A 25870-nucleotide genomic window follows, 5' to 3' on the forward strand; every position below is an offset into this window, starting at 1 on the left:
TAGCACTCTCGTCTCTGAGTCAGAAGGTTGTGGGTTTAAGTCTCACTCCAGGGACTTGAGCCCATAATCTAGGCTGACACTCCCAGTGCAGTACTGAGGGAGCGCTGCAACCAACATCAATAAAACAAATTATCTGGTCATTATCACGCTGCTGTTTGTGGGATCTTGCTGTGCGCATATTGGCTGCTGTGTTTTCTACATTACAGCAGTGACTACACTTCAAAAAGTATTCAATTGGCTGTAAAGTGCTTTGGGACGTCCTGAGATTGTGAAAGTGCTATATAAATCCAAGTTTGTTCTTTTCCATTTCAGGCACTCCCTGTCAGCATCAGCACCAGGTCAAGTATGGTATGATTAGGCACAGAGTAAAGCTCCCTCTGCTCTGTCCTGACAATGCACCAAGATGCCACATATTGCACCAGTGTGACATTTTCTCAGCCATCCTCTGGTCTCTATGCTTGAGCTTGCCAATTAGTGAACCATGCCGAATAAAGGGCCATATTTTGGTGCTATGGGCATATGACCAGTAACAACTGAACTGAAAATACCCCAACTCATTTCATGTAGGACCCTTACAGCCAGCATGGCAGAGAAGACTTCTGTCCCATCAGTTTGGATTGGATTTGACTCCTGATCCCAGAGGTGAAGTGACACCATCCAAGAATTTTGTATTTCAATTCAACCTTGGAGAGGGTGCAGCGCAGATTCACCAGTTGACACCGGGGCTAAAAGGGTTAAATTATGAGGACAGGTTGCACAGACTAGGCTTGTATTCCCCTGAGTATAGATTAAGGGGTGATCTAACTGAGGTGATTAAGATGATTAAAGGATTTGATAGGGTTGTTAGAGAGGATCCATTTCCTCTGGTGGGGGGAGTCCAGAACAAGGGGGCATAACCTTAAAATTAGAGCTAGGCCATTCAGGGGTGATGTCAGGAAGCACTTCTTCACACAAAGGGTAGTGGAAATCTGGAACTCTCTCCCCCAGAAAGCTGTTGAGGCTGGGGGTCAATTGAAAAATTCCAAACTGAGATTGGTAGATCTTTGTTAGGCAAGGGTATTATGGGTTACAGAACCAAGGCGGGTAGATGGAGTTAAGATTCAGATCAGCCATGATCTAATTGAATGGCGGAACAGACTCGAGGGGCTGAATGGCCTCCTCCTGTTCATGATGGGGGAAAGAGTGATTCTTGCAGTAGCTTACTCTTAAAGCTATAATGTCTCTTTCCCCGTTCTGCTCCTGAAAACACATTCTTGTTACGGTGCATGTTCACAGGTGCCTGTAGCCTCTGGTACCTCACCCAAATGGCCATTCTTCACATGCAAGCTGGTATAAAGATTTGGGAGAGTATTCAACTGTGAAGGGGAAACTCAGAGCCAAGCCAGTCTGTCTACACCTAACATTCACATGTGCATTTTCTGGCAGTGATCAGAAACAAGAATCCTGAGTAGTGTAGGGGCCAATGGTAACTTGCCTGGATTCAGCCAATTCAGCACAGAGGGGATTGAACCTGGCTCTATCCGAGTCTGTACCGCACTGGACAATGCTTGTATTCATCCTTGTTTTCAAATCCCTCCATGGCTTCACCCCTCTCTATCTCTGTTACCTCTTCCAGCCCTACAACCCTCTGAGATCTCTGCGCTCCTCCAATTCTGGCCTCTTGCGCATCCCTGAGTTTAATCACTCCACCACTGGCGGCCGTGCCTTCAGCTGCCTGGGCCCTCCCTAAACCTCTCCACCTCTCTACCTCCCTCTCATCCTTCAAGATGCTCCTTAAAACCTACCTCTTTGACCAAACTTTAGATCACCTGTCCTTATGTGGCTCGGAGTCAAATTTTCTTTGATAATCGCTCCTGTGAAGTGCCTTGGGACGTTAAAGGCGCTATATAAATGCAAGTTGTTGTTTTTTTTAACAACTGAGCCCTTGGGGAAGCTTTCACACTTTGTCATAATGAGTTTGAGAATATTTAAAAGGATTTTTACTTTTTTTTTAAAAAAAAGTTATGGACAAGCTCACAAATGGGAAAAAACTTATCACACATCTCAGACTTTTTGATTCTGTATTGCCTCCATTAGTATGCTCAGAACGAGCGTCATTGACCAGGAGTCAGTAATTCAGCTCCAACAGTGGATGATAAGCTATAAAACAGTCTCACTGAGTTCCTAGGGCCTATCTCCATCACATGGGAACAGCTAGAGGTTAATCAATTTTTAATATACTTAATGGTTTTACAGAAATTGGAATTAAGGTACATCACAGAAGTTTAAATGAAATGCAAATTAAACTGGAAGAGAGCTCCAAGAAATATCAAACTGTCTGTGTGGATTCAACCAATTATATTATTAAATGTCAGCCATAGCTCAGTATCAGCACTCTCGCCTCTGAGTCAGAAGGTTGTGGGTTCAGGCCCGACTCCAGAGACTTGAGCACATAATCTAGTCTGACACTCCCAGTGCAGTACTGAGGGAGTGCTGCACTGTTGGAGGTGTTGTCTTTCAGATGAGATGTTAAACTGAGGCCCTGTCTGCCCTCCCAGGTGGATGTAAAAGGTCCCACGGCACTATATGAAAAAGAGCAGGGGAGTTCTCCTGGTCTCCTGGTCAACATTTATCCCTCACCTAAAAACAGATGATCTGGTCATTTAAGTCAATGCTGTTCGTGGGAGCTTGCTGTGTGCAAATTGGCTGCCTTGTTTCCTATAATTACAGCAGTGACTACACTTCAAAAGTACTTCATTGGATGTAAAGTGTTTTGTGATGTCCTGAGGTTGTGAAAGGCACTGTATAAGTTCTTACTTTCTTATATCTGTTTTTGCCTGCTCAGTGACTTCCGTCCCTGTACTGTCCTGACACAGGGTAGAGTGGAGTACAATGTAATGAAGTGCTGATGCACTAACCTCTGTCTGTGTTAAGCTGGCTAACCTTAGTCAGGGCAGAAACTACAAATAACCACAGGGCCTGAGCTGTGGAAGAGAGAAATCAGCCAGGAATTTTTACACTTCATCGTTGTCCAGTGGCTCCTGCTGTAAATGCATTCTATGGCTGAATAGGCCATCGACACTAACTGTCTAGGCGCACGTGGAAGATTGCCATTTTGGTAAAGTACCAGAGAGTTGCTGGTGCCCATGGATCCAAAGAGTGAAAGGGCAGAAAGAAAAATTACGGGATATTATAGGACCCATGGTCTTATTGATAGAAGAAAGGCACTGCTGTAATCCATTAATGAATTTCCTTTTTCTCTAGGTGTGAGCAGTTCTTCAGACAGCTATCCTGTTTCTATCGCTGCTCTCCAGATGCTGCAATTTGGGCTAACCCGAACCTTCCTAATCACCTTCTGAACGTACCCATCTGCCATGGCTTCTGTGACCAGTGGTAAGTACATTGATACTCTTGCAGGTATTTAGGGACTGAACATCTCAAAAGTTAAGAAGTGAGTATACTGGGCAGCGACTCACAATATGGTCCTTTCACTTTCAGATTAAATACAAACTGATGGGGATAAACTCTTTTCATCTCTGTCACCTGTAAGAATCAACAACTTGCATTTTTATAGCGCCTTTAACATAGTAAAACATCCCAAGGCGCTTCACAAGACTGTTATCAGACAAAATTTGACACCAAACCATATAAAGATACATGAGGACAGGTGACCAAAATCTTGGTCAAAGATGTAGGTTTTAAGGAGCATCTTAAAAGGAGGAGAGGTAGAGGCGGAGAGGTTTAGGGAGGGAATTCCAGAGCTTAGGGCCTAGGCAGCTCAAAGCATGGCCGCCAATGGTGGGGCGAAGGAAGTGGGGTTGCGCCTATCAGAGAACAATCTCTTTATCCTTATTTTTCTGCCTTCCACCTCCCAACCAGTTACCAACCCATATCACAAAGTTAAATTTGGCCAGGCAGATCTTTAAAAATGATCCCCTCCTCTACATGGTGCTGGTCACCCTCCAGCTAAGCATCGAGTGCCAGCAGGTTGCTTCATAGAGGGGAGCCTCCTGCTTCAGCCCGAACCTGTGCTCACCCAACATCCATATGAGCACACTTCTACCAAGGCCACTGGATCGTGATCGCAAAGGGGAAGAATTTCTGTTATTCCCATCCTTAAGCCAGGGACACCTAGGTAAACTTACTGTCCCGATGCTCCCCCAATTGAGGTCAATTAAGTCAACACAGACCAGGGTCTTAACTTGGTGTTTTCTTGATCTGTGTGGCTCTGCTACTCCCTGGATAAACTTGGTGAGGCCTCTGAAGAGTGACGAGACGGATCTAATTTCCTGACTGTAGTCCCTAACTCTGGTAGTGCAGCGGACTGAATATCAGTACTAGCCATACTGACCTCATTTTTCAACAGGTAACTTTGTGAGGTGGAATCTACTAAATTTCTTGTTTCCTCAGATATCCTCATTAACAAAAAAAAATAATCTGACAGAAAACCTGTTCCTGTGATAGTGTTATTTTATCAAGAAGTGCCAGCTATAAAAGTCGGATGAGAGCCAGTTCCCAGAGGGAGCTGCCCCTCTACCTCCCACTTACTGCCACTCTCATTACATGTGGGTTAGTAAATGCACTGTCTGATGTGGAGCTGAGCCTTACAGACCAGAAGAGTTCCAGATTCAATCCCATTTTGCTTTGGTAGCTGATCTCCGCTGGAGGAGTTGTGGGGTATTATGACCGGGAGGTGGGAAAACAAAATCAGCCAGGGTTTACTCCCGGTTGCTATCTAGAGACACCTGCTGGTGTGCGTGTGCTTGTGCCCGTGCTCGCACAATGGGTGAGGATAGAGTCAGTCTTGCCCGCGATGCTTCCCGCAGTCGAATAGTTTGCCAACACAATTTCACACAAGATGAACAGCCATTTGAGCAAGTAGCAGGGAGGATACCAGGCACACGTGGAACTGCACCGGCACGTGGGTCAGTGCCTGCAGAAGAGATGGGGAAGGAGGCATCTTGAGCTGAGAGGGCCTCCACCGGCGAAGTGGCTTTACGGCTACTTGCCGGATGAAAATGTCATTGTAAAAGCTGGTTCATTAGATCACAGGCCATGTCAATGGCTCGTATGACAGTGATACTGTTGAACTCATTCATTTTTAAACAAGCTTAATAGGAGAGCTGCTGATGGCATGGCTTTTCTGAGACGATTCTATTCTCCCTCTACAGGTACAAAGCATGTGAGAATGATCGGACCTGTGCCAGGAACTGGAATTCGGATTTAAAATGGTCAAATCAAATTCGTGCCACCTGCATCTCGGAATGTACTCCTTACAATAAGGTAGGAACGGTGAAATGCCTAGAGCTGCTACAACAGCTTCAACAAGAGAGCAGCTACGATATTGCAATAATTATCAAATTAATACAATACCGATCCCACCGTGTGAGCTTGGTGTAGCTGGTGGCACTACTGGGTCTGAATCATGAAGGTTGTGGGTTCGAGCCCCACTCCAGGACTTCACCACATCATCTAGCAATCCAGTATAATATAAGATTGCATTGTCAAGAGCAGGCAGTTCACCTGATGTACTATCCAATATTGCTCCCTCAACCAAAAAAACAGACATAACAAGTCAGTCATCTCATTGCTGTTTGTGGGATCTTGCTGTATACAAAAACACCCCAGTTGCCTGCACAACGGTAAATGCACTTCAAAGTAATTCACTGCGTATGAAACTTTCTAAAAGACATGATAAGGCAGAAGTATTTCTTTCTGAGCTGAAAGACACTTGCCCAGTGAGTATTTTGGTGCTGCACGGGAACCTGGCAGTAATTGGACACGAGTGAGTGAGCACAATTCCCTACACAGCCAGTTCCCAGTGTTTAAGCAGAGGCACCAGGCGTTTCCAAAGAAGGAGGCACGCTGGTAAAATCGGAACGGAAGGTCAGCTCCCAAACACCTGCGCTCATGCGTTTTATCAGTTAATTCAAGAGCTGGATGACCAGTGGCCCACAAGTATACTCTCGACTTGAGGGGTGGAGAGGAATGCATGGCACAGAATAACCTAACAGGCAGAAAATGAAATGCATTTAAAAAAAATAATGTCTGCATTGTTCATCCACCTGCCCTTGAGCCTTAAAATGCGATTTTAAAATGTGTCTGCAAAGCTCATCAGATCACATTTTCCACTGAGGGAACAGACACATGAAGCCCCCTGCTGGCGCAGGCAAATAGTTCATGAATATGTATGGGGATGCGTCGCACATCACCAAAATAATCTGGGCAAGATATTATTTTAATCAGTTTTGCTGGGGAGTTTCACAGGTAGAAAGCCCCACAGCAGTTTTTGAAGAGTGAAAATGGCGACGAGTCTCAAACATCGGTTGAGAAGTTCAATCTTCTCGGGATTACAATCACTACAAAAACCTCAGAGTTGTTGAAGCGGGGAGGGAGACTGTTGAAGCAGGAGGTTTACCTTAGATTAGGAGGTAATTATAATCTGCTGTTAATTCAAATTATCTGACCGTTCTAATTATTTTTAGCATTAAATTCCCATTTTGCTGTTATTTACACTGCTTAATTCAAATTATTGGATAATTCACTTTTTTTTTTAAGCATAAAATGATTTTTGAACGATTAGTAGACTGCCAAAGCATTTCTGTGGTTGCGAGGCAGCACCTATTCGCCTGTCTGCTGTTATTATTTGATATTGGTGGAGCTGGCTTTTAAATACAGTAAGTATACCCGACATAAGAGACAGAACGAGGGCGACAGAGTCATCTGAATCACTTAATAGGCTCAGACTTCTTGATAATTCAGCAAACGCACAAGCCCACGTGGCAGCTACTGTCCCGATTGTAGACAAATCCTTTAGGAAATGGGCTTAAGTTCATCCGTTATTCCATGATACAAGTGCCACATTGTGGAATACTTTCCTTTCCTCTCCCGTCTGCTTGGCCCATTTGGTAGCACTCTCACCTCTGAGTTGGAAGGTCTTGGGTTCAAGCCCCATTCCTGGACTTGAGCGCATGATCTCGGGTGAAAATTAACCGCGGTACTGCGGGGAGTGCTGCCTTGTTGGAGGTGCTGCCTGTTAGATGAGGCGTTAAACCGTGGCCCTGTCTACCTGTTCAGGGGGGGGGCACAAAAGATCCTCCTGGAACGATTCACAGAAGAGCGGGGAAGTTCTCCCGGTGTCCTGGCAAACATTTCTCCCTCAAGCACCACCACCAAGATCAGATTAACTGGTCAATTAGTGTTTGTGCACAAATCAGCTTACACGACGATATATACCTCAAAAATAATTCATTGGTTATAAAATTGTTTGGGGCATGCAGAGGACATGAAAGATGCAAGTTCTTTCTTCCTTTTAATAGTTGGTTTGCTGCCAAAAGGCTGAGACTGGAGGAAAGAAAAGAGCTTGATGTAATGGATACTCAGGGAAAAAAAGCAAACCTACAAGGTTGGAATAATAGGTTTCCTCCATATTATCAACACTGAGTAACTGTGAGCATTGATACAATTGAGCTGGAAAGATCAACATTCAAAAAAAATAGGCCACACGCTGCTGTCTGGGTTTTGGGAATGGGAACAAAGATGCGAAAACGGCAATACCATAATAGCAGGTTTCTGGTACCTGTAACCACTTATATTGAAGCAAGAACATACAGGGTTGGTGTAATTTTAACTTTTGGGTCGTGAGTTAGCTGCATTTGAATGAATGCATCACAAATCAGCTGATTTAGATAACACTGAAGGGAAAATCCAAAAGTGATTCAGCATATCAGAGAAAATAGTGTGAGGTATTTTTCAAACTTTGGGCCCGCTCTGCCAGATTGCAAGGGTCCCTTCCAGCCCGCTATGTTCCTATGACAAATATTAATTATTTTATTATCCAAGAAGAGGAAAGGGAAGGAATGGTTGAGAACTAAACCATCAAAAACCTTAAAATGTAGGGTTCCGGATGAAGGTCAAATCGAATAAAGGAGTCAGACAGAGCTTTCAAATTATTTTTTTTTTAAATTGAGAAAAGTAGGGATCAGGATTTGCAGCGCAGGAGAATAAACAAGATTAGTGACTGGGTGACATTAAGCTTGAGTTTTAAACCCTGAGGTTTGTAAGAAGAAAGGAAGACTAAAAGTAGTTTGACAGTTTTGAGGTCCTGGGAAAGAATGAGTTACAATGGGAGACAAAGCAACGAATCTTGATTTCAGTGCAGTTTTGGACAGTGTAATGGGGCTTAGAAGGAGGCACAGAGAAGTAACGATGTGTTAGTATTAATAAAGTAGCAAACATTCATATGACACTATTTACTGAAGGGGTATACTGTATATGTCTTCAGTAATAAGCTTATTATATATAAAAGCTCATTGTAAAAAAAACACATGACCATATAGTTAGTGCATTACAAGTTAAAACCTTATGAACCTATATTTTCCCTCCTTGCTACTTGTTTCTCAATCCTTCCTCTCCTGAACACAGGCACATAGGAACAGGAGTAGGCCATTCAGCCCCTCGTGTCTGCTCCGCCATTTGATAAGATCATGGCTGATCTGTGATCTAACTCCATATACCTGCCTTTGGCCCATATCCCTTAATACCTTTGGTTGCCAAAAAGCTATCTATCTCACATTTAAATTTAGCAATTGAGCTAGCATCAATTGCCGTTTGCGGAAGAGAGTTCCAAACTTCTACCACCCTTTGTGTGTAGAAATGTTTTCTAATCTCACTCCTGAAAGGTCTGGCTCTACTTTTTAAGACTGTCCCCCTACTCCTAGAATCTCCAACCAGCGGAAATAGTTTCTCTCTATCCACATTGACATCTCACTGCAGTATGGTTCCGTGGACACTGGCACCCCCAGTAACTCACTCAAATGTTCATTGTGCACCTGTGACCCTTGACAGTGACCACAAGGATCATCCTGACTCACCCTGCCATCCATTCAACCTGCATTTCCAGTAGGACTCTCTGGATAGTGATCGGGACATGATTTTGACCTGGAGCCCGGATGGGGGTTTCCCCAGACGTCCTTACGATTTTGGCGTAAGGACGTCTTTTATTTTCTCTTGTCGGTTTGCTGTCTGACTGGCCGGCCTGATTGACAGGCTGGCCTCAGTCAGGCAGGAGAGGACATGAAAAGGTAAGTCTTCAGTTAAGTCGTTGATGGTATGGGGGAGGAGGGGAAACAGGGGGGCATGGGTGGGCACAGGTCATGGGCGCGCCAATGGGCATGGGGTCACGGGGGTCGTCAGTCATGGAGGGAGGGATCGGGGGTCAGTGACCGGTGGTGGGGGGGGGGGGGTGGTGTCAGCATCGGGGGTCGGGATAGGGGGTCATTGAGGGGGGGGGGGTCTGCGATCACTGGGGAGCGGTCGGGGGTCATCGCGGCAGTTCGTGATCGTTAGGGAGGGTCAGGGGTCATCACGGGGATCCGCAATCGTTGGGTGGGAGGTCGGAGATCAGAGGAGCCGCGATCGTTGGGAGTGAGATTGGAGCAGGGGGGCTGCGATCGTTGGGGGCTCGCTGCAGTTAGGCTTGTTGGGCCTGGGGGAAGCACTCCTGCTCCTTCGGGCCCACAAGCTGTGCCAGAAAGGCATCATTACCTGCAGTTTCAGGCCTTCTCACCTCCTCTCACATGGTGTGAAGGAGAAGGCCCAGAAATCCCGGGTTGAAATTGCAAAACCTGAAAAAATGGAAGCCTGCAGCCTCCTTGAAAAGTATGTGACCACCCCCGTGAAAACCAGAAATGAGCGGGTTGGAGGCGGGTCTGAAATTTTTGCGATTTTCAATGCCACCCCCGCTCCCCAACCCACCCATTTTTCACTGTTAAAATTCTGCCCCAGGAGTGGGAACCCTGGCTGATTTTCCTCTCCAACTTAGGACCACCGAGGCCAGTTGTGACACCGGTAATGCTGCCCCAACTTAGATCAGCTAACATGACCCGCATCAAGGATGGATCCCGAAACAGTCCCGGTCGTCACAACTCAACTACTCATTTGTTTAGAAAAGAAAGAAAAAAAACTTGCATTTATATAGCGCCTTTCACGACCTCAGGTTGTCCCAAAGTGCTTTACAGCCAATTAAGTACTGTTGAAATGTAGTCACTGTTGTAGTGTAGGGAAACATAGCAGCCAATTTGCGCACAGCAAGGTCCCACAAACAGCAATGACCAGGTAATCTGTTTTAGTGATGTTGGTTGAGGGATAAATATTGGCCAGGACACCAGGGAGAACTCCCCTGCTCTTCTTTGAAATAGTACCATGGGATCTTTTACACGCACCTGAATGGGGCCTTGGTTTAACGTCTCTTCCGAAAGACTGCACCTCGGATAGTGCAGCACTCCCTCAGTACTGCACTGGGAGTGTCAGCCTAGGTTTTATGCTCAAGTCTCTGGAGTGGGACTTGAACCCACAACCTTCTGACTCTGATGACCTAGCAAGGGTGCTAACACGGAGCCACAGCTGACACCTGATTAAAGTCGCTGAGTGAGTTATATGCTCGTTAATGTCTCCTTGAAATATGAGATTGGAGATAACTGGATGTGGGTTATCAGCATAGCATTCACAATGGGGTATGGAGCTTCATTACTTCAGCGCTCTTTGTTGTGTGGCTGGGCCAATCCCACTTCCTAAGTGCTCTGTTCCTTCATAGCACTAGAGATTCATCTCAGCCCTGGTTCCAGCTGACTGATAATTGTGTGACCATTTTGCTGAAAGATTATTGTATGCATGACAAAGAGTCGCAGATGTCTGTGAGTTATGTCGCATTGATAAGCTTTGTCTTTTGAAGGATGCTGGGCCTCGGGGAGAATTCTGCAGCCAGCTGGAAATTTACTGGAACGTTGCTGCTAGTGCTGAGGAGTTGTCAGAAAGATGAACTCTCTGTTGTGATGTGTTGGACAGGATGTCTCAGCTATAAACTGCCAGCCATAAAGGCCTTGCTGTTCCAATATCGTTTCTCCTTTTCCCCCCCTCCCGTTTTCTCCTTCCCCCAAAGGCATTGACTCGTGTTGGGGTACAGCTTCTGCAGGTACCAGCTGCCCCTTAGTACCTTACTCAAGAGGCCATCCTTCATCCTAGATCGGGAGTAGCAGCAGGCTATTTGACCAACGGAACCCATCACAACTGAGCCACACCACATCTGGTCCTCACACAGTTGTCCACATGCGCATTGTCCAACAGGGATCATGATAGTGGTCAGGAATTGAAACCCTGGCTGCTTTGCTTGCCCAAAAGTCAGTGTACCCTAATACTGCCACCACTCCCTTAGTCAATCATCAAGGTCGTCCACAAGCCAATCCACATTGTAAGGCTGAATTGCTTTCACATTAGACTTTGGATACTGTATACTGGGGTGTCCAAACTCCAGCCCACAGTCCAGATCCATCCCCCCTAACGCTGCCTCCTCCCATTCCCCTGGATTAAGCTTCATGCTGCTCTCCCACTCAGCACTGTCGCTGGTTCCACTTCTCTGCCGCTTCAAGTGACAGAACAGCACTGCGGGTGGGAATACTCGTAATATGAATTCCCAGCCACGGTGTGCAGCGTGAAACTGGATTTGGGACAGAGAAAGAGTGCCGCTTTGAGCTGGGGGAGCGCAGGAGGAGAGTCCCAAAGCATCAAAAGGATGCGAGAGGGGTAAGAAATCCTAAGGGTGGCAGGTGGAGTGATAGTGTTAGGGTACTACCACCCCTTGGTGTGCCCTGATCCTTCAGAGCACTAGATATACATCAAAGACCTGGTTCCAACCCACTGCTGTTCTTTTATATGCGGCCTGCGGATTCCCATGATACGCAACCGAGTGTCCCACAAAGAAAACGTTTAGATGCCACTACTGATAATGATATACGACAATGCACACTAAAGAACAGAAATTAGAAAAGAACACAGCCTCAGGTGAATTGTCCTTTAAGTGGGCTGACGCTGGTGGGTTAACAGCTCTCTCTTTTTCTCTCCTGTCTTCCCCAAGATGTACAAGGATGGAAAGGACATGTGCGAGAGTTTGTGGGGAGATACTTTCAAGGTCAGATCCTGCAACTGCCTGAACATGGACCAGAACGACGAGCAGGTGATTAAAAACCTGATGCAGGAGGACAGCACCAAGGCCGGCAGTAACGGCGAACTCCCATGCAGAGAGAAACGCAGCACTGTGAACAAGCTTAGGCTCTCCATCCGCAAGCGCTCACTCTTTGTGGAAGACATTGATGGCAGTGGAAGTGGGTTCCAATCAACCGAATAGTTAATCCACAGGCACTGTCTTTTTTTTTTGCATAGTTGCTGCTCTCGTTAACAAAACCCCCTCGCTACGATCACGCTGATAAAAGCTACAGAGTTAACGCTCACCCCCACCCCACCTCAACTATTCTCCATTCTGACATGCAACCCATCCACATCGCCACAAGCACCATCAAACCTCCTCCTGATACAAGCCCACCATTTACCAAGGAGCCATAGATGAGAGTTCAGGGAAGGAAAAATATCTCCTGTTCCTCTCTCTCTTCCCCCCCCCCCCCCCACCCTCCCTACCCCACCTTTTCTTGGTCAGCTTTCCCTCTCACAATCCAGCCAGTTTAGAATAAGGATTCCAACCGGAGTCAAAAGTTATAACATAATAACCGAGTTGCTGATTTAAGGGGGGAGAAAGGTGATGCAATACCATTATATTTGGGTCACTAAACTGAAATATCTGGTGGTCAAATGTTGTACCTTGGTTGCCATTAGACTCCTCCAATACCAAGTTAGATATTTTTTAACCCAGTAGTTTTGAGTTATCTCCACCTACCTCCTAATGCATATTGATCATCAACTAAAATGTAACTAACACAAAAATACAGAAGTGATAATGGACCCTTTAAAGAAAGCAATTGTAAGAGACAAATAGCGAGGTTATCCCATTAAAAAAGGACAGGCCTAATGGGCATTTCCCCATTCCTAAAACAATTCTCAGGTTCTGATTTTCCCCCTTTGAGTCAGTTCCCTCCACAGACTGTGTGCAATTTTCCTCAACAGGCATACGATTTAATCTGAGAGAGGTGACTTGGTACAGGTAAAACTGGCAAGCAGATAAACATTCTGAAAATTCTCCCTAGCCCCTGAAGTAAAAGCCCCTCCAGGATATTTACCCAATCGTACAACAACCTTCTACATTCATGACTTGTGTGTTTCTGGGACCATTATTTTTGGTGGAGTATTTTTTAACATCTATCCCGAATCTTAACTTTCAATCCTGCAAGAACCAAATCAGCAGCTGTCTAAGGGACTTAGTAAAGCAGGTTCTATTCCAAATAGCTACCATTCTTTTTTGGGTGTTGGGGAGAATTCCTCTGATCTCTGTTGTCCATTAAGTCTAAGTTAAATAACCTGCTCACGTCCATGCCTCACCTCATTTTAAAAGCCTGAATCACATCTCCTCTGAAATCATTCCTCTGATGAAAATAGCAGACTCAGAATAAAATATAAAATAGATAAAATTAAAACAGAAAATTCATCTGGCAACATGCAAGCAACTCACAGAGTTTCCCAGCAAAGCTGCTTAACTTCGATCAGGACCTCTATTAAACACTGGATGCTTTGGGACAATTCTCAAAACCCACCTGCAGCTGCAAAAATTTCAGATGGTACAATTCTGCAATGGTTTCCATTGAAAGTTCCAGTGTAAACCCTGTGGAATTTACTTACTCTGATTCTAGCTCCTGCCATAAGGAAGCAGGAGAATTCATATTAGGCATTTTTAACTATTGCCATAAAACTTGGATTGCAAATCACACTTTGTATAGGTCACAGAGCCTATTTCTGTTGGGGAAAGAATAAGTTGCACCCTATATTTAAAGAACATAAACACATACATGAAGATGTGATTTACACGCTAGATTTTACAGTTAGTGACCTTTATTGCTTCCAAAATATACAAAATGATCAAATTGATTTTTCTGTAAACTTCAAATGGTCATTGCATAATAGAATTAAAAGGATGCAATAACTACATTAGACACTATATTCTTAAAAATGTAATCTGGTGGTAATTTTCAGAATTTACATGGGTGTCCAAATATCACTGCAGTGCTCATGGGGATGAACAGCAAAGCTGAGCATATAATCGATACAGGACTGGTGTATAATGCTACACATTGTACAACAAATTCACAAAGGCACAGGTATCAATTGGCCTGAGCTGAATACAGTTATGTAATATAAACAGAGATTTCAAATAATGGGTGAGTGTGGCAGTCATTGGTAATATTTTTATTAATAAATGACATCACCACCTTTGATCCCCTCCTCTCCTGAAGGCACCAACTCGTGCCAGAGTACAGTTCAGTGGATACCAGTCACTCTCTAAAACTCTCTCTCAAGTGACCATTGTTCATACACAAACTTTGACCATGAGTGTTGGCAGTCTATTTGATTGGGGGGAGCAGGAGGTCGAAAACAGTCTAGAGGTCAGGAATGGAAATCCTAGCTGATTTTCCACCCTCTCTTTAGCCCAGGGCTGCTGTGGCCAATTATATCACCTCAACTGCCAAACCAATCAAATTAGTACAGGCCCATTTTAAAACTAAAATACTCTCGATGCACCTTGTATGTGGCTATTGCCCATCCCTGACCCAAGCCCATTGCAATGAAAGTACGCTTTAATTGTAACAATCAATACAATTTTATAGCGGAGGGGCCAATGACAAATGGCGCATTATTGCTGGCATACCAGTTCGTATGACTTGATATCACAAGGTGTCTCCATTGATATCTGAGGATGTAATAACTGCAGTTGGGTGACTGGTGAATTAAGCATTAAATATTTAATAAGGGCACATGTCCTCCAAATGGCATTGATAGATTGAGCTGGTAGAATGTGTGCAAATGCAACCTTTGATGGCCAGACCAATATTTATGTGCTGGTTCACTTTTTGGTCCCTCCAAGTAAAAGAAAAAAATGACTGTTTCCCCATGTTCGTTTAAAAGCACAGAATGAAATGGGTATTAAAAGCTTCTAAAATTATGTTAAAAAAAGTAGTCCACTTAAACTATTTTTCCTTCACTATTTAATTGTAAACTTCAGCTTTGTACTTAATTTTGTTGTGCTATTACACTTCAATTTATTTGGTAATCCTACAATAAATTCTCATTTACTGGAGGGGAAATATTGGCTAGGGATCTCCCTTGATTTGTGCTACAATGACATAAAGTCAGCTTGCAGACTTCTTCAACGCCTCTACTAGCCTATTAGTGAAACAGATGTGTTCGCTTTGCTACTGCTCGACTCCCAGCCAGAGACCCTACTGATGCAGTAATTTAATTAGCAACTTGCTGCAGAACGAGAGTGCTCAGAAACTTCGACTCTTAAAAAAAAATTCCATTTAAAATGCAACAATACTGAATTGACACCAAGACATTTAACACTGAACAGAAATAGGCTGCTAATCAATAGAATGTTGTCCTATCAAAGAGTTGAATTGATCTTGCAGAGGATTAACCTTTATTCATTTTCTGAAGATTGCTTACCATATACCTACAGATAACTTATCCAAGCCTGGCTAGACACAATAAAAAGCATTACTCCCCCATCTCCTGCTCTGTGATGGTGTTGGTATGGTGCCAACTCTAGTTTTACAGAACAGTCTAAACCGCTAAGTCCCAAGGAGAGGTGGGATTTTTGGCTAAAGTCAATTGCAGCTCCGATGGGTGGGAGAAAGAATGGTCCTATTCTTAACCTGGCACTATGATCACCCCTTTTCCATGCAATAAACATATGACATTTCAATTTTCCGTAAACATTTTGCCCTCCAACTGAAAACTACAGCAACTTGTGTCTCATGCCAACAGGCGGAAAATGTTCTTACGTTGATACTGCTTGCTTCGGACTAGATTCTTATTGGCATACTCCTCTCGCACAATCAGCAGTACATTCGTGACAAGTCACTGCTTCCCCCACCCCCGGTCAAGTGCATTTAAAATTAAAAATGAAATAGATTTTATTGCAGCCTCTTTTGTATTTTAGGCACAGTTCCTGCTGTAATGTCTCGTATATGTTTGTTATAAAGTCTACTTACCTTTCTGCGCCAGGTTGTAAACATCTGCTGTGGGTTTGTTGCCTGTGCAGAGTGTGCTGTAAACAGGAACAGTAAGAAATAATGTCCTTGTATAAATGGATAGTGCGCTTTCTTGTCTCTGCTCTTTCTATATTTTTATTAACCAGGTTATCTGTCCCTGTACTACTGATACTGTGCAATTCTACAGAACTGTGAGATTTACTAATAAAATGGGAAACACGGTGATAAAACCTTAATGACATTAAGTTTTATTTATGTTCTAGGATTCCAACGCAAATATCTTAATGTTCCTCACAACTGTCACAAAAATTGTACATTTTACTGTTAAGGTTTGCCTAATACACTATGCCAGTGTTAAAACTGCACAACAGATTTAACACAATAGGCTATATGCAGCCATTGGGAATGCAAGGAGGGAAAACACAAATCATACCCCAGAAGATATTTGCTGCGCACTTTTTCAAATTATTTTTCTCTCCTTTAAACCCTTGGACATGGTAGTCTCTTGTACAAACGGCAGACTGTCATCTTATATATACTTTGGAAACTAAGGGAATCAGCTCTTATCCAAATGTATAGGTGTAATAAGAGGGCATGCCGTCTCCCACAAACCTCTGAGGATGTAAAGTCCTTGTGCCTCCTGCTTACAGTGTGACTTAAACTGTGGCATTTCCTGTCTAAATCTCAACAACCCACCTGGGCTAGTGAAAGTCAGCTCTCAACAGCCCATTGTCACAAGAGGTCTCATTGCACCACTCCAACAGCAAAGTCACTGTTGTAATATATATTTCACATTTAACACATCAAAAAAGTGCAATTTTAAAAAAAACTTCAAATCTTCAAAAGTGTTGTATTTAAAGTGCACTGCTACAACAGAAAATAGTTCCTATTCCAATTTAGGCTCTTGCAATTGTCCACTTCTTGTACGAACTCTAGAAGCCAAGTAACAAACTTTGTCAGAGCTACATTCATACCTTAGAAAGGTAATAAAAAGTATTTACATTAAAGTCTAAACAGAGGTGTTCCAACATGACCTATTGTTGTTAATAAATCGAAGAACACTTCACCTTCACTTCACAGAACCCGAAGCATTTAAGCTAAATAAAAGTCAAATTGGTGGCAATGGAAGTTAAAAATGGCAAACAAGAAAAACTTCAGTTAAAAGGGTTACCTTTAGGGCTGTGCCAGTTAACCCATTATATATGGTGACTGTTTTATACACTTATACTGGCTATATCTCTTTCCATTATTCAAATGCTGATAAATTTACTGGGATCACACTTAAGTTATAAGATATTAAGGGGAACAGATAGGGTGAACATAAGAACATAAGAAATAGGAGCAGGAGTAGGCCAATTGGCCCCTCGAGCCTGCTCCGCCATTCAATAAGATCATGGCTGATCTGATCCTAACCTCAAATCTAAATTCATGTCCAATTTCCTGCCCGCTCCCCGTAACCCCTAATTCCCTTTACTTCTAGGAAACTGTCTATTTCTGTTTTAAATTTATTTAATGATGTAGCTTCCACAGCTTCCTGGGGCAGCAAATTCCACAGACCTACTACCAACTGAGTGAAGAAGTTTCTCTTCATCTCAGTTTTGAAAGAGCAGCCCCTTATTCTAAGATTATGCCCCCTAGTTCTAGTTTCACCCATCCTTGGGAACATTCTTACCGCATCCACCCGATCAAGCCCCTTCACAATCTTATGTTTCAATAAGATCGCCTCTCATTCTTCTGAACTCCAATGAGTAGAGTCCCAATCTACTCAACCTCTTCTCATATGTCCGCCCCCTCATCCCCGGGATTAACTGAGTGAACCTTCTTTGTACTGCCTCGAGAGCAAGTACGTCTTTTCTTAAGTATGGGCACCAAAACTGTATGCAGTATTCCAGGTGCGGTCTCACCAATACCTTATATAACTGCAGCAATACCTCCCTGTTTTTATATTCTATCCCCCTAGCAATAAAAGCCAACATTCCGTTGGCCTTCTTGGATAGAGAGAAACTATTTCCGCTGGTTGGGGATTTTAGGAGTAGGGGGCACAGTCTAAAAATTAGAGCCAGACCTTTCAGGAGTGAGATTAGAAAACATTTCTACACACAAAGGGTGGTAGAAGTTTGGAACTCTCTTCCGCAAACGGCAATTGATGCTAGCTCAATTGCTAAATTTAAATCTGAGATAGATAGCTTTTTGGCAACCAAAGGTACTAAGGGATATGGGCCAAAGGCAGGTACATGGAGTTAGATCACAGATCAGTCATGATCTTATCAAATGGCAGAGCAGGCTCGTGGGGCTGAATGGCCTACTCCTGTTCCTATATTCCTAAGTCACAAATTCCACTCTCCCCATTTGTGGTGCTCTTCTGAAGCTCTTGACGCTATTACTTGTAATCATGCCCACTGACTCAATCCACGTTTCTCCCCAAGACTTGTGACCTTCAGTTTATTGAAAATGCATTGGATACACAGTGAAAATCCAGAATTATCAAGCATAGTTGAATTGTTAAAAAGGGGTGCCTTACCATCAAGAAGACCCCCTTAAAAAAAAATTAGCTACAAAAAAATTATGGACATCTTTTTCTTTCATTCCATTTTTAAAATATTTCCTTTAAACAGTAAGCGTTGCTGAAATCTGATGGGAACGGTCTTTAAGCAGTTACTGAGGGAGCTGAATTAATCAATAACGGGCACAGACACGGGGATGATTCAGTATTAACTGCGCATGTTAATTGAACTCCCTCATGTTATTGGATTGAACAATCCTAATCCAATTAAATGAGTTTGGGCCATCTTAATCCATTCCTAGCACGCATGGACCCACAGCACGAAACTGAGTGACAGCCAACGTAGCACTGAATTAGAGGCAGATGCCTCAGGGTGGGAAATGGCAAACTGATGCAGTAAGGAGGTGCTCTTCTAAACCTGGGGTTTAAGCAGATTATTGAGCTGCAGTGGGAGATTTAATCTGCATCTAACCATGCTGTACCTGGCTTGGAGGGGTTTGAAATGGAAAATGCTCCATTCCCTATCACTAATGGCCCCTCAACTCAATGAACACAAAATTCACAAAAGAAAAAGAAAATACAAACCTGACTTTTGAGGTGAGATGAGACACTCTCATAGGAACAGTAGGCCATTCAGCCCCTCGAGCCTGTTCCGCCATTCAATTAGATCATGGCTGATCTGCATCTTAACTCCATGTTCCTGCCTTGGTTCAGTATCCCTTAATACCTCTGCCTAACAAAAATCTATCAATCTCAGTTTTTAAATTTTCAATTGTAAACAATTTTACAACACCAAGTTATAGTCCAGCAATTTTATTTTAAATTCACAAGCTTTCGGAGACTTCCTCCTTCCTCAGGTAAATGTTCAGGATCTCCTTGAAGCCTACGCATTTATACATATAGAACAATACATGGTGTTTACAGAATGCCCCTGCAACATTTTCAGTTGAATCCCCAGCCTCAACAGCATTTTGGGGAGAGAGTTCCAGATTTCCACTACCCTTTGTGTGAAGAAATGCTTCCTGACATCACCCCTGAACGGCCTAGCTCTAATTTTAGGGCTATGCCCCCTTGTTCTGGACTCCCCCCACCAGAGGAAATAGTTTCTCTCTATCTACCCTATCAAATCCTTTAATCTTCTTAAACACCTCAATTAGATCACCCCTTAATCTTCTATACTCCTCAAGGCCATACAAGCCTAGTCTATGCAACCTGTCCTCATAATTTAACCCTTTTAGCCTCTCTTTAAAATCAGCCACTGAGGTAGATAGTTTAGGGAGCACAGTGAAGTTCTGGACTGTGAAGAGATTTCATCTGGGCCAAATCTGATCCAGTTCTGCAGGGAAACAGGGATGCTGCTGAAGTGACAAAACATAAAGGCCAGTATTCTTTAGTCAGCAGCAGAGGAACTGACCTGTGCATTGGCTGGAAAATGTCACCCGAACAAATGGAGGAGCACTCAGTGTAACATTAACACATCAGTGCGCAACGCTGCGAGAGCGCAGTCACCCACAGCTGGACCGTTTTTATTAGGTTCAACGTACCTGTCTGAAGTTTCAGAAGCTGATCGAAGAACCATCTGCTAGCCGACAGTGACATCCATTAACTGTAATTGTTAACAGGGAAAAGAAATGCCCCAGCGACCCATGGGGCCTTGCGATTACTGAAGTAGTCAAACAAAAGGAATGCACTCACGGAACATTTAATAATTAAATGGAGAATGCATGGAATAAGGATGCAGTGACTGATTAGAGATTCATTTGCATTTGACTGGATTTTTTTTTAAAAAGAGATGGAAACTCTGGGGTAAAAACAGTGTTCCAGGAACTTTTTATAAATTCATTACATTAATTATATTTACAAAGCTCTTTACTGGGCCTGGTGTGTCCTCTGCTTACTTGCTACAACAATGGAGGTGAGTTTCATAATTTTTACCCTCAAGTCTCCAAATTTTTGTTTAAACACAGTTGAGGTAATTTTAACTTTGGACGATGGGCAATATTGAACGAGGCACCCATTCTACACTCCGCCCGATTTTCCACTATATTGAAGTCAATGGAGACGAAAATCAGAAGAGGTGCGCAATGGGCGGCCAATTCAATGTCGTCCATTTTACACTGTCGCCCAAAGTTAAATTTACCCCCAGTGTGTTTAAACATACCATTGAACAGCACGGAGTTGAGGTGTACTGCAGCCACAAGATCCTGTATACCCTGTGATCAACTGTTGAATGTGGCCCGAGCACCTCCCCACAGGGCAATGGGAAGAAAAAAAAAAATCGATCGTAATCAGCAGGAAAGACTGACCCCAGGCCACTGTCACATGGCTCAGAAGGGCAGTGACGGCAGTCTGCGAGCAGATCACCCATTCACCATTTCAGCCGCAGGATCTGCAACCTCAGTGTCAGCTTGCCGCAGTTTGTACCAGTCTCTGAGGCAGAAGGCTGTGGGTTCAAACTCCACTCCAGAACTTAATTTAGGCTGACACTTCAGAACAGTACTGAGAGAATGATCACTGCTATTTGATTTATCACATATTCTCAGCTACTTTTCAACCTTGACAGTGTCCTTCCTGCCAGGCCTAAAATATAGATGCTGCTGCTGCACTATACAGTTAACCAACACTGAAATATTATACATGTACACAGAGGACCATAAATCATTAATCATGCACTGGTTGACGGTAAAGATGCTTTCTCTATTTACATACATGGTTAACAATACTGTATTAACAGGGGGAGAAATCTGATTTTGTTAGTTTGACTGGGATGACCTGTTATTCTGAGTGATTTATTCCATGTCAAGAGGTTGCTATAAAAGACCCTTCTTCAGGGCTCAAATTTCACTCAACCAACACATCTCAGGTTGTGTTATAAATTGTCACTTACAAATTCTAATTTCTCCAGGATAAAACTGTCAGCACTGTGACAGGACAGCAACTAATAAACTAAAATCTTGTGGCGTCTGCTCACTGTCCTACTCAATTTACCAACGCCCGAGATAATGGGAGTTTAGGGCAAAGATATTTCCCAAAGGCAGCCTGTAGGTTCCAAAAGATAATATTTTATTGGTATAATTTCCAAATTCTCACAGAAGTTCAGCAGTAAATTCTTTTCACAAGCCCTGGGCTCTGTATACAAATGATGAGCTCCCAGCTCTGAAGCAGTGCAACATGGAGTAACAGGGATTAGGGACAAGTTCAAGATACCCTACACAGGGATTTCCCGATCTCAGTCGTTTTATTAAATGAAGGTGGCCAGCCACCTCCCCAGAGGGAAGAGGAGGGGGTGTGGGTTGAACAAAAGAGAGTTTATTCCCAGCCAAACCCTGCCTCCCAGGTACTGGAGCATTGGCCAAGACCAAGGAGCAAGTTTTCAGTCAGTCTCCTTGGGGATCACATAGGGCGGCTTCGAGAGAGGCTGAATCTTTTTTTAAAAAACAAATAAAGTTCAACAACAGGTTCTGTGATAATGCGAAACCACACACCCAGTAATCTAGTCAAATAAGTTGCAACGCACTACATGGTGAGCAGCTCAGCCTAAACTACTATTGGCAAGGAGTAGATCCTTGGCGAATGGTTTAGGGTGCAACATCTGCATTAAACATCTAATGCAGGGTTAATATGACATCCTACATGCATTGAGCGTACCGCTGCTCATTGCCTGATCCACCTCACCCAACGCACTGCATTTTGGAAAAGCTGAAATATCTCTCTCCACCAATTTTAAGGCATTTTATTTTCTCCCCTTCTGTACAGCAATTGTATTTCATACACTTTTTTGCATTTTCTCTGTACAGGGGAAAAAAATATTTAATACTCATAGGTTCACGAGAGAGACAAGCTTCCGCTCGGTGAAGAAACGGTGTGGCTGAACTTTTGGGTCTTCAGTCTTCCTTTGAAAGTAGGACAACACTGAAGGCATGTCCTTTTTGTTGCCATCCTCATCCTCATCATCATCCCTATGAAAATAAAGCAAGTTAAAAAGATGTATTTCAGAAAGCACAGTAGTTGCGACTACAAATGGCATCAGCATCCCAGGCTAGAGAATTGAAAGAAGAATTCGGAGTTCTCGCTTCTGATCGTGATATTGGAAAGTTTCAATGTTAGATGCGGGCAGGATCAGGCCCAACCGACACTCACGTGGCACGGTAAGTTAAACGCTGGCCTTTCAAATCAGGCACAGGATGATAACGGGATAAAAATTTCCTCTGTCTGCAAGTGCCCTGTGTGAAATGAGTTTGGGCAATCTTAATCCAGTTCCCAGATGGCATGGGCCTATAGCACAAAACTGTCCCTAATCCAGCATTAACTTGCAATCTGACACAGCGGCCACAGGATAGTGTGTGAAATGGAAAACATGTCACGCTAGAAAAGTAAGGGGGTGCTCATCAGACACTGGGGCGGAGGCATATTGTTGAGGCAGATTTACTCTGCGTCTGGCTGTGCTAATTCTGACCTGGGGCTGCTTGAGGCTGACAACAGATGCCTGAAACAGGAAGAGCTCCATTCCTCAGCACTAACACCCCTCATCTTGACCTTATGTGCAGGATGCTGAAGGCCTGCCAGTGGAATGATAGGCCAGCAGGTATTTGCACCTACAGATACAAAAGGGAGAAATTGGGGAGAGGGAATAATTTCTGAGAATATTTTCAGGTGTCTGTTAATAGAATTATGCCACGTAGACTTTTTAGAAATGAAAACAATCTCTTGTTGATTATATTTTGGATTTGTCCATATCTTAACAATTGATGCCGCTCAGTACTGGGCCAACAGCAACCTGTCTTTCACAATCACTCACAACAAAGCATCCAGCATAATCTTCTAAACCAAAGGGGGAAAAAATCTGCTGGACTGCAGAGTTGAAAAGGACGATGCAACACCCAGCACCAATCAAACAGAAAAATGAGAGATGGAGTGTAGCGAAATCAATAACAATATAGAGGGTAATGCATGGCTAGCAAAGGAAGGACACCTTGTATTTCATAAGTGGAAATAGTGTGTACCTGGGGTCTTTTCATAATTGAAACAGGAAGAGGGCAAATAATAATGTTCATTCCTGCATCACCATCTGGCCGGTATCACTGCTCTATTTGGCAAACGAGGGAGAATTTAGAGAAGTCGCAGTACATTGTGCACTTGTGTCCAGGTTATTTGCTTCAGTATTTTTGTTTGCAGATCCAAAGTTTTGAATTGCGTCTGAACCACCTTTGAATTTCACCCTTTTCCGAATTGCCCTAACAATGCATCTCCATTGTTGGAGTATGTACTATATTGTGTTTAAAGGAACTCCAAAATAGATATGAGCATAACACGGAGGGACAGTTGCGGAGCCCTAGTTTTCAAGAAACAGGACATAGATTTTAAGTCACTGTCTGCAATCTTTCGCATTTTCCATCCACAAACTCATGTCCTAATACTTTATTGGGGCTGTCAATATTTGCATTCATAATAGCACCTTTCATGACCTCAAGAAATCCCAAAGAGCTTCATTGCCAATGAAGTACTTTTGAAGTGCTGTCACTGTTGTAATGTTGTGAAATGTGGTAACCAATTTGCGCACAGCAAGATCCCACAAACAGCAATGAGATTAATGACTAGATAATCTGTTTCAGTGATTTTGGATGACAGATAAATATTGGTCAGGACAGTGAGAGAATTCCACTTCGAATAGTGCCACAGGGTCTTTTACGTCCATGCCTCAGAGGGCAAAAAGAGGACTTGGTTTAGCACCTCATCTGAAAGTACTCCCTCAGCAGTGCACTTAAGTGTCAGCATGATTACATGTTCAATTCTCATGAGTGGTGCTTGAACCCATGACCTTCTAACTCAGATATGAGAGTGCTACCATAGCCACGGCTGATACCAAATTTGGATTAAGATTCAAAAAACAAATGCATAATTTAGGTGGGTACATGTTCTGTGAAGTAGTTGATGAATTTTAATCCTGCTGCAGTCAGCCCTAAGTACTGGAGCTGGTTCCTCTGCCCTTATGTTCCACCATCCTCACATTCAATTCAAAAATTCAACCCTATTCCATCTTAAGATTTTTTTCCACTGTTTGATGGTAACAAGTAGATGTAGAATTTTAAATGTAATCATCAACATTGTAGGTAGGTAGTTAGTCATTTTTAAAAAGCCCAATATTGCACAACTCAGAATCTGCATTATTAAATTTATATACAATGTAGATTTTCAAACCGATAACCAAGGTCATCAGACTTCTGTATATGTTGACTTACTCGCATGTTATTACTGCTGTTGTATACTAATTAAAATGCTTTCTACAATAATAACTCTTTTCTTTTGAGCATTTGACATTGTTTTTTAAAATTTAGAACAGGGATCCACAGGAGTGCGTCAATATTTGCTGGGGGACCTCACATTGGAAAACATTCCAAATATGCAAAGATACATAAACAATCTCTACCTAGGAATTGAAGGAACAATGGTGAAATATGCTGATGACATGAGTGTTTCATATACAAGTACATATACAAGCTAGCAGCACGTGCTGATAAGATGCAATTTAGTGCAGAAAAGTGTAACGACACATTTTGAATGCAGGGAAAGGAAATGCATCTTAAATGGCAAGATTCTAAGGGTGTACAGGAATAGGGGGAAACTTGCTACGCATGCACATAGGTCTTTAGAATACAAGCAGTTAATATGCAAGTCTTAGGCTGCAGTTGGGAGTACTGTGCACACTTTTGGGCACCCCATTTATAAGATATAAAAGCAATGGAAAAGTTGCAACATAGATTCACCAGACTGTTACCAGGAATCAGTAGTTACAGTTATGAAGATAAAGTTGAGAAGATGGGGCTTTCCCCCCCGCCCCATCCCCACCACTAGAGGCGAGAAGGTTAGAGGTGACCTGCAAGGTCTTCAAGATGATGATGGGTTATGATGTGGTAAATAATCAATGATTCCCACTGTCAGCAAGACAGTAACAAGAGTGTACATAGAGAAGATAAGAAATAAATGGGAGGTTAGAAAAATTCCTTTACACTTTTCTGCCACAAACCATTACTGAAGCAGAGTCCATAAATAATTTTAAAAGGGTATTAGATTATTGTTGAAAAAAAGAAAGAGTATATGGAGAGCAAGGAGAGTGGGATTAAACTAATAGGTCATGTCGAGAAAAGTAGTGGCAGAGACTTGATTGGCCAAATAGACTATTTCTCAGCAGTTACAGTTATGAGGATAAACCCCCCCACTAGAGCCGAGGTGGTTAGGGTTGACCTGGTTCCTTACACAGAATGATCAACATTTGTAATAAACTTCGGGCAGGGCAAGGGAGGATAAACTCTACAATCATTTAAGAAACAGCTGCCTGCTACAGTTGGGGGAGGATTACCGGGTTTCATTTTGATACAGAAAAGTTACTGCATTTCTCAAA

General features: G+C 43.1%; 2 protein-coding genes across 6 annotated transcripts in view; one reads left to right on the forward strand and one right to left on the reverse strand.

The window, feature by feature from the left end:
* The window catches only part of rtbdn (retbindin), a 44034-nt gene extending 27830 nt beyond the window's left edge, over nucleotides 1-16204 (forward strand). Inside the window, exons 4-6 of the mRNA XM_067973030.1 lie at nucleotides 3244-3372; nucleotides 5151-5262; nucleotides 11891-16204. Coding sequence (XP_067829131.1) covers nucleotides 3244-3372; nucleotides 5151-5262; nucleotides 11891-12160 — 511 coding nt within the window. The 3' untranslated portion in view covers nucleotides 12161-16204. The remainder of the gene's footprint in view (nucleotides 1-3243; nucleotides 3373-5150; nucleotides 5263-11890) is intronic.
* Nucleotides 16205-21513: 5309 nt separating this feature from the next.
* Nucleotides 21514-25870, reverse strand: part of rnaseh2a (ribonuclease H2, subunit A) — a 29174-nt gene continuing 24817 nt past the window's right edge. For 4 of the 5 annotated variants that reach the window (XM_067973033.1, XM_067973031.1, XM_067973035.1 and 1 more), the window contains exon 8: nucleotides 21514-22430. In XM_067973033.1, the coding sequence (XP_067829134.1) occupies nucleotides 22289-22430 (142 nt within the window). In that variant the 3' untranslated portion in view covers nucleotides 21514-22288. The remainder of the gene's footprint in view (nucleotides 22431-25870) is intronic. The other variant, XM_067973032.1, reaches the window with a different exon arrangement.

This window comes from Heptranchias perlo, chromosome 37, assembly GCF_035084215.1.
Source record: "Heptranchias perlo isolate sHepPer1 chromosome 37, sHepPer1.hap1, whole genome shotgun sequence".
In the NCBI taxonomy this organism is placed as follows: Eukaryota; Metazoa; Chordata; class Chondrichthyes; order Hexanchiformes; family Hexanchidae; genus Heptranchias; species Heptranchias perlo.